The sequence below is a fragment of the Fistularia commersonii genome, chromosome 23 (genome assembly GCF_037954325.1).
Source record: "Fistularia commersonii isolate RoL2024-O1a breed Wild chromosome 23, RoL_Fcom_v1.0, whole genome shotgun sequence".
Lineage (NCBI taxonomy): Eukaryota > Metazoa > Chordata > Actinopteri > Syngnathiformes > Fistulariidae > Fistularia > Fistularia commersonii.
The window spans coordinates 5,479,172-5,494,244 of record NC_141306.1 but is presented as its reverse complement, the minus strand read 5'-3'; the positions used below and the strand labels follow the sequence as shown (position 1 = coordinate 5,494,244).

Here is a 15,073-nt window from a genome sequence, read left to right as displayed (position 1 = left end):
TTACTTTAAACCGGGACAGGAGGATTTATTTTTAATTTCTTTATGTTTTGAAACCAAAATGAATGAAATATATACAAGCACTGGTGCTACTTCCGGTGCGGGGAGCTCACTGGTCCTCCCACTGGCGGGAACGTATAGTGTTTTTTCCGTGCCGTGAAATGAGCGCTCCTGTGAGGTGAGGAAAAGTTATAATATTGAAGGAAAAAGAATTTGGGAAAGTTAAAACTCAAGTGATTGTTCGTCAAAATGTCCGGTTGAAAATGAATAACAATATACTACATCTGTAGTGGACATTTTTTAAAAGGAGGAAATATGATGTGAAAGATTGATATTGACCAACAATGAATATGTTTTGTCACTTGGATTCAACAAATATTTGGACAAGAAAAATGAAAGTTTTGTCTCCAAAGTACAAAATATAATTCTTTCATGACTATAACTTAGTCATTTCAGAGAATCCAACAAGGACTGATCTGATGTGGTGTTTTAAGGTGCAAAACGTTCACTGATGATTTTTTTGTTTCTGTGTCGTTTAGGTGCTAGAACAAAAGTGGTAGACTTGAAACATCACGTAGATTTTGAAAAAGTGAAGTGAAAAAGCGTGTTAATTTTGATGTGCTTCTATTCGCCTCGTTACGGTACGGGAGGGCCCAGGGCCAGGGGCCCGTAGCGGTCAGGAGACAAACTCACTATTGATCGCAGTGGGGAATCAATGAATCCCCTCGAAGGATTTACCATGGCTGTTGTATTACTTTTAATGTCAAATATAAGAGGAAAAAAAAATGACATGGATATTAAAAAGAAGCCGATAAAAACAATCGTTCTTTGCAAAATGAGACACCAGATTATTTTACTTGTTTAATAGCATGTCATTTGCATTTAAATAAATATGGCATAAAAATGTGTGATTATTTCATTTTGTCATCTGTATACATACTGAGAGAGAGAGAGAGAGAAAGAGAGAGAGAAAGAGTGAGATTTTACAGTAATTTGTGGGTTGGTGGTGATGAAGTTGTACTGTATCTTTAAAAAACAGGTTTAAGAAATGCCATAAATCTCCTTCCGGTGGATTCATCCTGTTACCACCTCAATATGGAAGTGACGGCAGGGCCCACTGCCTCTCCCCTGTTTTCCTCCTCTTATTCTCAGAGAGAAGCTGGAGAGCTTTCTATTTATAGCATCTTACCGCCCACTCAGCCTCCCACCCCATGCAACACAAAGAGATACACCCACACACACACACATACAAAGCACCCATGGAACGGACAAAAGCAAAACACACAAACACACGCACGTGCTGGAAGGGAAAGTGAACTCATGCATTCATGGTGTAAACACAGAAGTTGAATGTGTGCAAGATGAAACACTGGCAGACCAATGTGCAAAGCAAAGCCACATACAGCACACACTACATCATTAATAATGCAGAGATTTTTAGTGGAGGAGGGAGAACACACCCTGTAATGGATATAGAGGGGGGTTCTTTTCCTTTGGCTGCTTCACCAGTGCACCCGTACATCCACCCATCCTTTCCTCCATTTGCAAATGGAGGCCTGTGCACGTGTGTGTGTGCGTTCGTGTGCAGGAGTGTGTCACAGAGAAAGGGAGATTTATCCAGACAGAGTTAAAGTGGTGAGGAAATAGCATCGTGAGAGCTATAATTTATTTTTATGTTCCTTTTATGGCATCTAATGTTCAACAGTTTGTGTGATCTTTTTTTATTTGCGCACACGCGGTTCTCCCATGTACCAGATGGGTGGCGCTCTGGCACGGTGCTACCTGACATTGGACTGTCGAAATAGTATTTAGAGAGGAATTTGAGGTGATGCTGGATAAAATAGTCCCAAACAAATGAATTCATGTTTGTAATGTTTTTGGCTTTCAAACACCTTCACCTGGGTTATAAGTCAAATGAAACCCAGAGGACCTTGTCATGTGCTCACACTGATGGGATCCTAGTGAGACCTCAAGCGCATCCTGAGAGCATCTGGACTTGGACGTCCCCAACAGTTGTGTGTAGGAAAGTCACCATGTCCCCTTCCTTGTTTTGGTCACAACCCTTACAGCCGCTGCAGGACGTCGCAAATTCAAGGCTCGCCGCTGGAGGAACGGCTGTGTCTTCAGATTGACAAGGCGTGATTGAGCGTAGTTGGGAGATGATTTAACTCAGATAGATAGAGCATCATCTGTTCAGAGTGGGAGTGGGTTGTTTGTGTATGTGTGTGTTTTATGTGTGGGGTTGGCTATGATGAATATTTAGATAAATAAATGACATTGGAACTGTTAGCGTTCTAAAAGTGGCTTCTCGGGCTGCATGAGGATGAATGAATGAACACTAAAACACAAACACATGTGAGCTGATACGAAGGAGGCACTGCATTGAAGATGACTCAGCCACTAGTGTTGCCATGGAAACACAGCCTCTTTGGGATTAGTCTCTTAGTAACGGAGGATGTGCGCGTTTGTGTGCGTGTCTATGTGTTTGTGTATGTGTATCTGTATGTGTATGTGGGGGGGCACTTGGTTATGCATGAACTGGAAAGAATGCGGAAATTAGGATATTTTTAGAAAACACCTTTAAAAAGACAAATTCAGCCTTTGTTTCAGAATTTACTTAATAATTCTTTAATATAATGAATGAACCACATAGAACATACAGTGATGTTATTTTCGACTCTATTGCAAAATGTAATTCAAATAATGGCAATCTATCATAGGTGATTCAAATGTATAGGAAAGTGTAAAGGACAACAGAATAAATATAAACGCCAAACCAGATGCAATTCAAACATTTGAAAATACACATATTAAAATGTTTGTTCATGAAATAGATCTACTGCAGCTTGTTCTGCATTTCCTGTGAAGGAACGATGAATGAATGAATTCACTTGTTTTTTTTTCTCACAAATTTCATCGTCTTACCAGCTTCTATACTGCTCAAAAAAATTAAAGGGAACACTTGGAGTTACATGGTGTTGCTTCAGAGTTCCTTTTATTTTTTTTTCACACCGTATTTAACAACGACAATATCCACTGAAGATATTCTAACATTATAATGTAAAGAAAACGTTCAGCGAATGCAACCAATTTTGGGTTTGCCCTTAGATGTAACCTGAGTTTGTCATGCAGTTGTTCTTATTTTGACCCAAATAACAAATAGTAGGTGATATTGACAACTTGGGTTCCGGCTAGACCTCATTTGAAAAATGTTCAAATGAGGTCTAGCCTTGACTAATGTGGTTGGTTATTGATAACAGAAACCAAAATATTTGAGGCTGTTTTGAAAACAGCAACCATAGCAGATTTTTATTGACATAATGAAAAGATTTGTCCAAAAGAAAATGCTATAAACTTCCATTCAACCATAACTCCGTCTTCTCCTCCCTTCTGCTTTCTGCCTCTGCTTCCTATCTCAAGCCTTTTTTTTTTTTTTTTTTTGTAATACCAATGTGCTACATTTACATGCTAAGCTAAAGGCCCGGGCTAACCACCCACAACAGGCTTCTCCTCCACACAGTTCCAGTGTGTTTGGATGCATTGACGTCAAGGCTGACGCACGGCGGCCCAGCGTGCCCTGCTCCATCAAAGGCCTGCAGCTCTGCTGAACAACGTATTATTAGCCAGCAGAGGGGGGAGACACACAGAAAAAAAAGAGGGGGCAGAGGGGCTTCAGTAAACTGCAATGTAGCACTGACATGAAAGATCATGCGCACGTTTGAGGTGGGACTTTAGTGGAGAATCTATGCTGACAGGTGTAGGACTGACAGGGGAATGATATACATCGTAAATCATTCCCCTGTCAATCAAGAAGTCCAACCCCAAATATGGATATCATGGAAACCCCAGTGTCCTTGGAGGGGTTTGAATGAGCTGGTATTTCAGCCACACATCCAATTAATAGTAGTGATGATGATGATAATAAGCAATTTTTATTTTCACTTTTTCAAATAACGTTAATATTTCTTTGTTTTTGGATAGTTTATTATACATTCATGCTTTAAGCGATCACAAATAATAGTTGATTTCTTGTTACAACAGATACTGTATCTATTTTTGCGATTTTCAAAATTTCCTGCAAGTATATTGGTCATTTCTTCCAACTTCCAAAAAAGTACTTCCTTGTATTTCTACAGACAATTACATTTTTTAAATATAATTAATAGCAATTATGACTACTAATTTATCATTAATAATTTTCCAGCAAAATGCTGTACACAAAGAAATTGGCCTATTCGTTATTGGGCAGAAAAAAAAATTGCCCCGAATGACTGAGTGATTTAATGGTTGTTTGCTACTGACTGGCGACCAGTCCAGGGTGTACCTATCGCCATCCATGACAGCTGGGATAGGCTCCAGCATCCCCCTCAACCCTGAGTGCAGGATAAGCGGCAGAAGGTGGATGGATGGATGGATGGATGGATGGAGGTTTACTTTTATTTCTGCATATCTTCTTTTCTTCCTGCCCATCGCGATTTTCTTATCTTTTTTTAAATATAAAAAAAAGCTTTCCTGCAATTGTTTTACTATTAAATGAAACAAAAGTTTTGTTGTTAATATCCAAAAAAATAATAACAAAAAAAAAAGACTTGCAAACTTTAGAAACCCTCATGAGTTTGGGTTGGGCTCTCTCTAGTGGTCATTTTCCAGGATGCACTGCGAAGCCCAAGTCACTTTTATTAACGGTGACAGCCTTGATTCTTTGACTTAATTTTCAAAATCAGCACACACACATGCAAACACGATCAGGATTGTAAATTTTATCAGAATTTGTCGTACAGTCTGATAAGTAGCCTGTCACCACAAATACTCAGTGCAACGGTTACTTTGTCAAGTTGGTTCCTGCATGCAGCTAATATGTTGCTGCCCCTGACTCTAAAGAATTGCACATGCCACCACACTGTCGTAGATGGTCTTAAGTAGTACTCACTCTATTCCAAATTTGCCTCTATGCTCCCAAGAAGATATAGCCAGTTCTGAGTTTTCTTGTAAAGTACATTTGCTTTGTCAGTCCAGTCCCGGTGAACACAGTGACATTTCAATGCCATTGTAAATGACCGTACACTGGACGATCATTGGTGTTGGAGCTGGATGTGTTGATACTGTGAAAATCCACCACCACTTTGATGATATTGCCACCTTGATCTGGAGTAGGCTCCACTGATACCATACCGGTTTCTTCTTACACACACAAATTCTTACGCAACTCATTTACATAGAACTTCAAGTGATATGAACTTGAAGTTTTATCTTTAATAACTCAAACTGAGTTTCATAATATCTAGAAATGGCTTAAATTATAATTGTCATGACAGAATTAGTACAGGAAATTTTCTTTGTGTGTTTGAGTTTTCACTTTGTACCATTGTAGTTGTCCCATGAATATGTGGTACAAACATGGCCCAGTATATGCTGTCCTGCAATATTTGACCTTGAAAAATGTAATGATCTTTATTTCTGAATCTTCATCATCTTAAAGGTGTGTGTGTGTTTGATCAGGAATACTGAGGACACAAGTCTCCGGTCTTTTAGAGGTCTTGACCTATTAACGTGAGATTATTGGAGATTTACACTAATCTATCTTAACTATTTGGCTTTTCATCTTTTATTATGATTTCTTGAATGTTTCCAAATGATTTCCTGCAAAACTGCACCACCTTTCTTTTTTTTTACATCACCAATGGACTATACACATATTTACAAAATATGTATAATTACAAATTATGTTGGAATTAACCGATTTTCCAATAAGGGCTTTACTAAAAGGGGACAAAAAAATATTTGTTGACTTCAATAACAAATAGAGCTAAATGTTTGCAGTTGACATTGTGATGTTTGCAGATGACATTGTGATCTGTAGTGAGAGCAGAGACCAGGTTGAGGAAAATCTAGAGAGGTGGAGGTATGCGCTGGAAAGGAGAGGAATGAAAGTTAATCACAGCAAGACAGAGTGTATGTGTGTGAATGCGAGGATCTCGGGAGGAACGATGAGACTACAGGGAATGGAGATTGATAAGTTGGAGGATTTCAGGTACTTGGAGTCGACAGTCCAGAGCAATGGAGAGTGTGGAAAAGAGGTGAAGAGACGGGTTCAAGCAGCTTGGAATGGTTGGAATAGAAGACTGTCGACCAGAATGAAAGGAAAGGTGTAGAAGACAGCGGTGCTGTATGGCCTAGAAACAGTTCCAATGACAAAAAGAGAGGATGTAGAGAGAGAGGTTGCAGAGATGAAAATGCTATGGTTCTCTTTGGGAGTGACCAGGATGGATAGGATCAGGAATGAGTCTACCAGAGGAGCACATGTTAGATGTTTTGGAGAGAAGGTCAGAGAAGCCACACTGAGATGGTTGGGTCATGTACAGAGGAGGGAGGGTGAATATATTGGTAGACGGATGCTGGAATTGGAGCTGCCAGGCAGGAGGTCTCGAGGAAGACCAAAGAGAAGATTTATGGATGGTGTGAGAGAGGATATGAACGTAGTTAGTGTGAGAGAGGAGGATACAGAGAATAGGGTTAGATGGAGGAGGTTGATTCCCGGTGGCGAACCCTGTAGGAGAAAGCTGAAAGGAGAAGAAGAAGAACAAATAGAGGTTAAATGGACAAGTTCTGATTACTTACGAGATTTGACTTCAACTGAACCTCAACTATGAAAATGTTTGTTTCGTACCGCTTTCGTACCACATACCTCTTCAACAAGCACTACCCAACTAATCACACTTAGCCCCCCCCCAAAAAAAACGAAGAAATTAATGTATGTATATATATGATTTTGAGATGGTTATTTGGCAGAGTGGCGACTTCTGAATAACTAATTAACGACTACTGGTACTTTAGATTATCAGTTATTGAATTGCTATTTTTGGAAGAAGCTTCGGATAAAAGCGTCTGCTAAATAACTGTAATGTAAAAAGGTAATTTTCGCATGCTCTTTTCCCGTGGTTGTTTGTCTGAACTTCCTGGTTCCCTTGTTTTTGTTTTTTTGTTCGTTTGTTTACCGTGCGCATATTCCCCAATGACTTAGAACCTGCATATTTCACCGGTAGGGGGAGCTCTTAAAAATTAGGGGACTCGAAACTACTTTACCAATACGAAGAAGAGACAGTCAAACACAACCGAAAGCTAGCTGGTAACAACGAGTCGCTAACCGATTCGTGAACATTGAATATCGTGATAGTGAAAAGGCGAGCCTGAGGAGAGACACGGTTAACGGTGCCGCTGTCGCCGGGTCATGCAGCTCTCCAAAAGGTAATGAGCCGGAAAGCCTCGCGGTCTCGGCTCAGCGGCGCCAACAAACTGCAGCCTCACCGGAATGACTGGCAGCCCAGGTTGGTGTTCTGTCTCGGGGGCAGTTGCTGAAAATAGCCCGGTGTCTCTCAGGGCCTGTGCCCTGCTGCTTTATGAAGTTGTGGCCACATGGGAGGTAAATACTCGAGTGTCCCTTTTTCTCGTCACACGAACTACTCACGATTAGCTTAACATTCGAAACCAGAATGTGTCATTAGCTTGCCACGCATGTGTTTGTTCCAGGTATTGCTCATTAGCCTTTCGTCGCGCACTGCTGACCCGGGGCTACATTGACGTTAGCTCCTTTTCGTGGAGAAAGCGTTAATTAGCTAAACACAACCTGCCTTTCGCTAACTTGGCTCTCACTAATGCTATTAGAAAAATGTAAGTAAGCAAAGCTATATAAGTTAGCCTACTATCATAATGCCCTGTTCTGATTTATCAAGAGGAGTCAGATTATCCAGAGGATTTAGCAGCAAAAAAATAATCAAGTATGATTATGTTGCTCATGTGCGGACCACTGATTTGGCAGATTAGCTGGTTAGCACATGCGGAACTACTCGTTAGCGTTAGCCAGCAAATTAGAGGAAGACGCCACCCCTCATAATGCTATCGACTTCCTCCAGAAGTTCCGTATATGTAATTTTGAAACGTACATGCAATTCTGCTTCACTGTCGGTCCGATACTTTATTTTTCTAATACTTTGCAGTTGTCAGGCAATTAATCAACGCGACTGCAAGCTAATGAGTTAAGGTCGGATCACCTATTAAATGGCATTTTATGAGATACGAAGTTAATCCAACCTCCACGCCACACTGAAAATCACGGCGGAATGTAGACCGGGGATTCCTTTGAACGGGATGCAGAGCGCGGGAGATTTTGTGCAGGGCGTCGGGAAGACGACGGTGTCCTCCGTCTCTTGCAACCCGAACCCAAGTTGATCAATCTCGGTGTTTTACTTAGAACAAATCCGGCGCTGTTTAAGGACCGTCTCTTGTGCACATTTCTTTTGCACCCCGTGCACACACTCGCTGTGAATCCACGAGAGAAAGTGCTGCTGTGTCTGTCATGGCCTCAGAAACGTGGCGAGGGAGACCTTTTAAATGTTCGAATAATAGTAATAATATTTATAGAGCACTTTCCATCAACATGCTGTGCAAGTGAGAAGTGTTAATAGTAGGACGCAAATAATACACACACACACACTCAGCCTGGATCTTGCCCAGTTCATGTTTGTAGTGCATGCTGGGGCCCATTAACCGCCTGGTGCCACTGGCAATAGTAATTTATTGAACTTTTAGAAAATGAATAATGAAATAGCACAAGTTCATTATGAATACATATGGAGGTCTTTATGTGAAGCTTCTTATTTTTAACCAGAACTCCCCGGGACCAAAGTGGATGATTCCTGCTGTGTAGAACTCTGTGCCAGTTCAGTTTGTTTCCCTGGTGCATTAAACCCACACGGTTTGGCCAGACCACCCTGGTTGGGTTATGCCTATTTTTAGATGAACCCATGATAACTGGTTGGGGTTAGAGTAAGATTTAGGTCAGATTATGATATGGGGAATCATTATTTGATACTGGATATCATCAGGTGTACAATACAGAGCTGTTTTCTATTGGGCTATTTTGCTATACGACTAACTAAGATCTTAACCAGATACATGAACAGTTATTCATAACTCTTGTCTTTACCTTCAACTCGTGACAGGAAAAACGCCAAAGCTCATTTTCAAGTTTATCGTTATAATCTAGTCGGGCTGGTTTGTTTTGATGGATCGATTGATAAAGGTCTCTTCTTCATCAGATTAACCCTTGAATCAAACTAAAGTACAAAATATGTCAGATAAAAAAAAAATTAAATTAAAAATGTACACGTGTATGTTTTCAACCGCTGCTAAACAGCTGTTGCGGAACAGGTTCAATATCATTTTCAGTCCCCTCCCATTTTGCCTCCTATGCAGCTATAACACAGTGCACGCTACCATGAAATCATATTGTGCAGCAGAAGGTGTGTACTTTTGATGGCACTTGCAAAATGTAGTTTGCTCTTTATGTTCCTCTGGTAGCATGTTGACCTCTTGCTGACCTTTTCGCTAATCATTGGGAGCAGATATTCCACACGCACTTAAGTTTTAGGTCTGTGGCTGCATGATCTGATTTAAAAGCCGGCCAGTGAGCAGTATATGTTAGCGGTGAAATATGTGTGAAATAACACATTGTAAATATAGGTGCTGTGGTGAGATCCTGGCCATAGGTCATACTCTTGCATGAGAAAGGGGGATATGGTAACGACAACCACCAAAATCGCAGACAGCGAAGTTTAGCTGAAAGGAGGGCTTGGCAGTATGTCGAAACAACTCATACCTCAAAAAAGGTATATCATAGTATTGAGGTGCCTATTTTTTGCCATGAAGGCCACATTACTGAAGGATAATTTGAATGTCATTTAAATGTTCACTTAAAAGTTTTACATATTGTATCATATATGAGCCCAGAAGCAGTGTTGTTTCTGTGTCCTCGGCGACTTCCAGCTTTCATGTTGATGAGCTGAATAGTCTTAACAATCAGTAAGAGCTGTGAAATAATGTCTGTGGTCATTTGCCTGTTTTCAGAGTTGACAGTGTGTCATCCAACCAGGACGGAGTGAAGTCCAGAGAGCTTTCCTCAGCAGCATTTTACGAAACGTTGCCCTCCAGCTGCCCTGACCAGACAGTGGTGCTCAGCGATGCTTACGCTGCCGCAGATGCACATCCAGACGAAGGTAAGCGTCTCCCTCAAGACAAAGGCAATAATGAAAAAATGCTGAAACCCATTTCCAGCCAACAGCCTTGTTAAATGTCAGGGATACATTCTAAACATGATTTATGGAGCGTTCCATAGTATGTGGGAAAGTGGGGGAAAAAAAACAAGGATTAAACATTTAACTTCTCAGGAAAAAAAAATACATTCTTGTAATTGTTTGCGCTAAACACAATGGATCCTGCAGTAATGGTGGCATTATTTTTCAGGTTACGTCTACAGCATCTGTTACCACGGTGGCATGTCCCATTGAAAAGTGAACCAACTTAGTGGTACTGTAAATCCTAGGACGAACCTGAAAAGCACAGACTTGAAACTAGAAATCCATGAATCAAGTTTGACTCTCTGAAAGAGGCATGATGTATTTCTAGTCATTAATATCCAGGTAAAAGCTCTTATTTGCATGGGGCTACAATTACCTTAGGACATCTGCTTTTTAATCCTTTGGGGATTGGCCATGTCTGGGATTTGTAAAATAAAATCATATTTGGCAATAGACCTGTCATACTAGTTGAAATCTCTTTTCCCCCCTTTTTTGTTTTGTACACGTCTCTTTCTGCATCCATCCACCGCTTTCTTCACTGGCTATTATTAATACAGGGGCTATGGTGGAAATTCTATATGGATGTTTTGACAGATCCAAGAGGCTGCTCATCTCTCTGGACTTAGATTTCCATTGACTGAAGCGCAAGCTTGATCCATGGTGCCTGCTGAGGAATGTATTGGAGCACTAGAGGGGTGGAGCTTCTGTGAAATGACCCATAAATAGTTTTATTCTTGCTATTCACCTTTCTCAGTAAACTCCCTCCCACCTAGTTGACACCCCAAATTGATCATCTCTTCATCACTGGATGAGGTTAACAAATTAGAGTGAAGTAGGATTGTTGCTTATCACTAATGCAGCAATCAAAAACAAAATACAGGCATAAGAGGGGTCATTCCTAAATCAGGAGTTTCGCAGCTTACACAAGCTATGAGCATTTAAATGAAAGGGAGTTGGACAAAGTCTTTTTTCACATTTTGGTGTTTTTTCCTCGTCGCAACATCAGTCATGGTCATATGTAGATTGTCGGTGTAACTTGCTAAATCTACCACATGTTGTGTCTTTTAGGTGGATATGAAGCTGACCAAGGTGTCTTTGATACTACATTTGGTTGGAAGTCGCTGGGGCAAGAGTTGAGGCCCAATGACGTGACAAGGGATTTGACTCCTTTTCAGCATGGAAACCGTGCTTTAGCTTCAAAGGACATGAGGAAATCGCAGGGTGAGCTCATGAACAAGCACACACTAGTCTTAAGATTCATCTCTCAGTGACAGAGGGTAGTTCCCGCATCTCATTGGAAATCAGACCTTTTCATGTCAAGCGCGATTTCTCTGCGCAAGGATAGAATTACATAGAAATAGAATTATACATGTCCAGGCTACTCCTACAGACGTTGACGTCGTTTGGCTGGCCTGAAAGTATTCCGCGGTTCAAGATAATAGCAGGCTGAGTCTGAAAAATCAAATATTTTAAATCGAGTTAATAACAAATAACAAAATTTGTCGACATATTTGGTACTTTTGTTTAAAAAAATGATTACAAATGGATGAAAATGACTGTAGTTGTGTTTTAAATATTTATAAGGGTAATGGTGCAATTGTGTGATAAGTGTATTACTCTACCACTTCTGAGGTCATGTAGGGCAGAACTCTCTGCCACCTTTTATTTTTAGGGGCTGGTATCTGAAAGGTTTGAGAGCCTTAACCTAAATTACTATACTTGCACGACTGAGCTGTTACTGACATGCATCAATGTTGCTACAGACAGAGGTATGGTTCACTCTGAAGAGTCTCGGCTGGCGAACCTCCTACGCCGAGTGTCCAGGGAGGATGATCGTGACCGCCGGCTGGCCAGCCTCAAGCAGCTGAAGGAATTCATCAGCCACGGCGAGAGCAAAGTGGTCAGTGAAATTGAGAGGATTTTCACACTTTCATCGATTCTAATACAAAAGCGCAATTGTTGAAATCATGGATTCTTTTCCTCCGTCTCCTGCTCTGAATGAGCTCAGCGAGCTGTCTTTGTACACGGCTGTTCGGATCTGAACAACCTCCTGCTCAATAAAGATGACCAAAGAATTTGTCAGACGGACATTGTCTGCCATATCCCTTTTGTATTTTATAGAAATCTTTTGCAGTCATTGAATAAGATTTTTATCCAAAGCCTCTCATTTGATTCCTTTATTTCTATGTATCCTTGTCAATATATGTCCATAAACTTTTAAAAGTTTATATACACTATAACACAATATATACAATATCTGTTCACATGAGCGTTCTTGGATCTGCCTATGAAAAGAAATGTCCTCCATCTAAAATTCGAGGTGTTTTACATTCATCCACGTTATTCTTTGTTCATGTGTTTTCTGTGATAACCTTGAAATCCTGGAGGATGACCCTGAAAAGCATCCTTGCTGATGCCTTGTACTTTCCCTCCCCCAGACCCTGGTCAAACAGCTGGACACCATTCTCAGCACCTTGAATGACATACTGAATGAGAGGTAGACGGCAGCCGCCTTTGAGTCTTTTGAGTGAAACAAACAAACAGCCACAGCCATTTGCTGAGAAGTTGCAATCCTAATTATCAGCCAGGATAATTAGCCGGCATCACAATTTCTCAATAACAGCACATCCCGACACCTGCCAATCAGTGTCTGACTTGTCATCTGTGTGTTTGACACCTGCAGCAGTAAGCTCCTGTGGGAGCTGCGTCAAGATGCCGCCACCTGCCTCGGCCTGCTCTGCTCCGTTCTCAGTTACGAAGCCGACCGCATTTTCAAGTGGCTCTTCCTCAAATTCAGTTCGAGCAGCCGCGATGAGGTGAAGCTGTTGCTGCTGGTGGCGGCCCAGCGGGCCCTGGAGGCCGCTGGGGAGAGGAAGACTTTCTCTCAAGTTATGCAGGTAATTATGTGAAAACACACCTTAACATTTCAGCTGCCTGAAGTTAACAAGTCCATTACTTTTCGAAAGGTAATGGAGATTTCTATCGAAGTCTGCAACAGCGGAGCAGCATCTATATTTTTGGATAATCATGTTCTATTCCTTTTACGTCCATTCATAGGACGTCTTTTGACACCACACAAGCTATGTTGGAGAAAAAAAAATCCCTGTTCACTGTTTTGTTGCTTGCTGTCTATGCCTCTACAAAATTGTTACCCAGGTGCTACTGATGACGAAACTGCTGCTGTGTTAAACAGTGTGGCCGGTGAATGCCGAGAGTGTGTTTGTGTGTTTTTCCAGATGGTGATGACCAACCTGCAATCCATCCTGGAGAACGTTGATACGCCAGAGCTGCTTTGTCAAAGTGTGAAATGTATCCTCCAGGTGGCTCGTTGCTACCCGCATGTCTTCAGCACCAACTTCAGGGTGAGATTTCCCCACGGCAATTAAAAACATCGCATAGGTTTTGGGGGGCTCTGTGTCCTTAAACGTTTGCTGTTTTTTTTTTCGTTGTTTGTTCATTCCACAGGACACAGTGGACATCTTGGTGGGTTGGCATATTGACCACACACAGAAACAGTCGCTCACTCTGCAGGTTTCAGGTCAGTGAGATTTCCCAGTGAGCTGACAAGTGATGTTCATTTTCCAACACCCTTTTCGCTGCTGGTGATTCAATATATCACCAGGGAAGATTCAAATGAATAATCTAGCTTTAGCCAGAGAAGATTTACAAACTTAATTTGTGAAATAACTGTATTTGATGACAATCATTGGCTTTTCACTGTTTGTGTGAAGGCTGGTTACAAAGTCTGGAACAGTTCTGGGTCGCAGACCTGACGTTCTCCACAACTCTGCTGGGACAGTTCCTAGAGGATATGGAAGCATATGCAGAGGTAAAGATTAACCGGAGTCTGAACCACTGGCTAGAGCCACCTAGTGCTGAATGCTGCCATGAGCAACTGGTGGGCATGTTTTCCTAAGAACGGACATGTCATGTTTGCAGGATCTGAGCCACGTTGTATCAGGTGAGGTGGTGGATGAAGACATCCCTCCTCCCTCTGTGTCTTTGCCGAAGCTGGCGGCTCTGCTGAGGGTCTTCAGCACAGTTGTTCGCAGCATTGGAGAGCTGTTCAGCCCCATCAGAGGGCCACCCATCACTGAAGCCTATGTCACTGACGTAAGAATTTAATGGGTTGGAATACCCCTTTTTTTTCCCCCAAGTAAACCGTATTTGAAGGAAAGACATATAGAACTATCATCATTGTGTAGAATTGGTTATTTTTTTTAAATTCTTTTGAATACCTGTTGCTGCAACATCCTTTTCAGTAAGTTCTCTCCTTTTTGTTCTCCTCAGGTTTTGAACAGGGTTCTAGCCTGTGTGACCACGGCCAAGCAGGTCCAGTTCTCCGAGGCCGTTCTCACGGCAGGTAATGAGTGTGTGGGTGTGTTGCTGGCCAGCATGGAGCCCTGTGGTCCGCTGATGGAGGCAGTCCTTGCCTATGGACTGGATCAGTTGGGCAGCTGCCGGGCCTGCGGCACGGACTACAACCTAGCCGTGCTCAGCCTTCTCACGCTGGTACGATGAGCAACTTTCACGCTCGTGTCACTTTCTTTTATTGTCTTCTTATTTGCAGCACTTTCTTCCCTTGGCTGCAGCAAAACCAGTCCCTCCCAACATTTAATTAGTTTACTGGAGAAGTCAGTTTTCTTTTTACCCTAATTAGAGCAAAGAGTCTAGACACCTGTTCTTTCTTTTGTATTTGACCCATGACTTTCCTCACAAAGCTGAAGTTTTATAGCAGGGACACAAAAATGGATGGAGGACAACATAGTTTGTAGATATTTTTTCCAGAAGGCTTGCAGATAGAGAATACAAGTAGAATACAGAGTAGGTCTTTGAGTTGATCAAATTCAACTTCAAAAGTAGATCAGATTCTTTGTCCACCATGGCTGTTTGTAATATTGTTTTTGTAATATTTTCACTGTTCCTTTGTTTCCTTTTTTTAG

The 15,073-nt window shown here is 41.5% G+C and overlaps 1 protein-coding gene across 2 annotated transcripts in view; it reads left to right on the top strand.

Moving 5' to 3' along the window:
* The first annotated feature begins 7,123 nt into the window (after nucleotides 1-7,123).
* The window catches only part of smg1 (SMG1 nonsense mediated mRNA decay associated PI3K related kinase), a 35,419-nt gene continuing 27,469 nt past the window's right edge, over nucleotides 7,124-15,073 (top strand). The window contains exons 1-11 of one of the 2 annotated variants that reach the window (XM_086170759.1): nucleotides 7,124-7,322; nucleotides 9,901-10,049; nucleotides 11,199-11,351; nucleotides 11,894-12,030; nucleotides 12,569-12,627; nucleotides 12,814-13,027; nucleotides 13,367-13,492; nucleotides 13,596-13,668; nucleotides 13,862-13,959; nucleotides 14,070-14,243; nucleotides 14,421-14,642. In XM_086170759.1, the coding sequence (XP_086026885.1) occupies nucleotides 7,246-7,322; nucleotides 9,901-10,049; nucleotides 11,199-11,351; nucleotides 11,894-12,030; nucleotides 12,569-12,627; nucleotides 12,814-13,027; nucleotides 13,367-13,492; nucleotides 13,596-13,668; nucleotides 13,862-13,959; nucleotides 14,070-14,243; nucleotides 14,421-14,642 (1,482 nt within the window). In that variant the 5' untranslated portion in view covers nucleotides 7,124-7,245. Of the gene's footprint in view, nucleotides 7,418-9,900; nucleotides 10,050-11,198; nucleotides 11,352-11,893; nucleotides 12,031-12,568; nucleotides 12,628-12,813; nucleotides 13,028-13,366; nucleotides 13,493-13,595; nucleotides 13,669-13,861; nucleotides 13,960-14,069; nucleotides 14,244-14,420; nucleotides 14,643-15,073 lie in introns of both variants that reach the window. The other variant, XM_086170760.1, reaches the window with a different exon arrangement.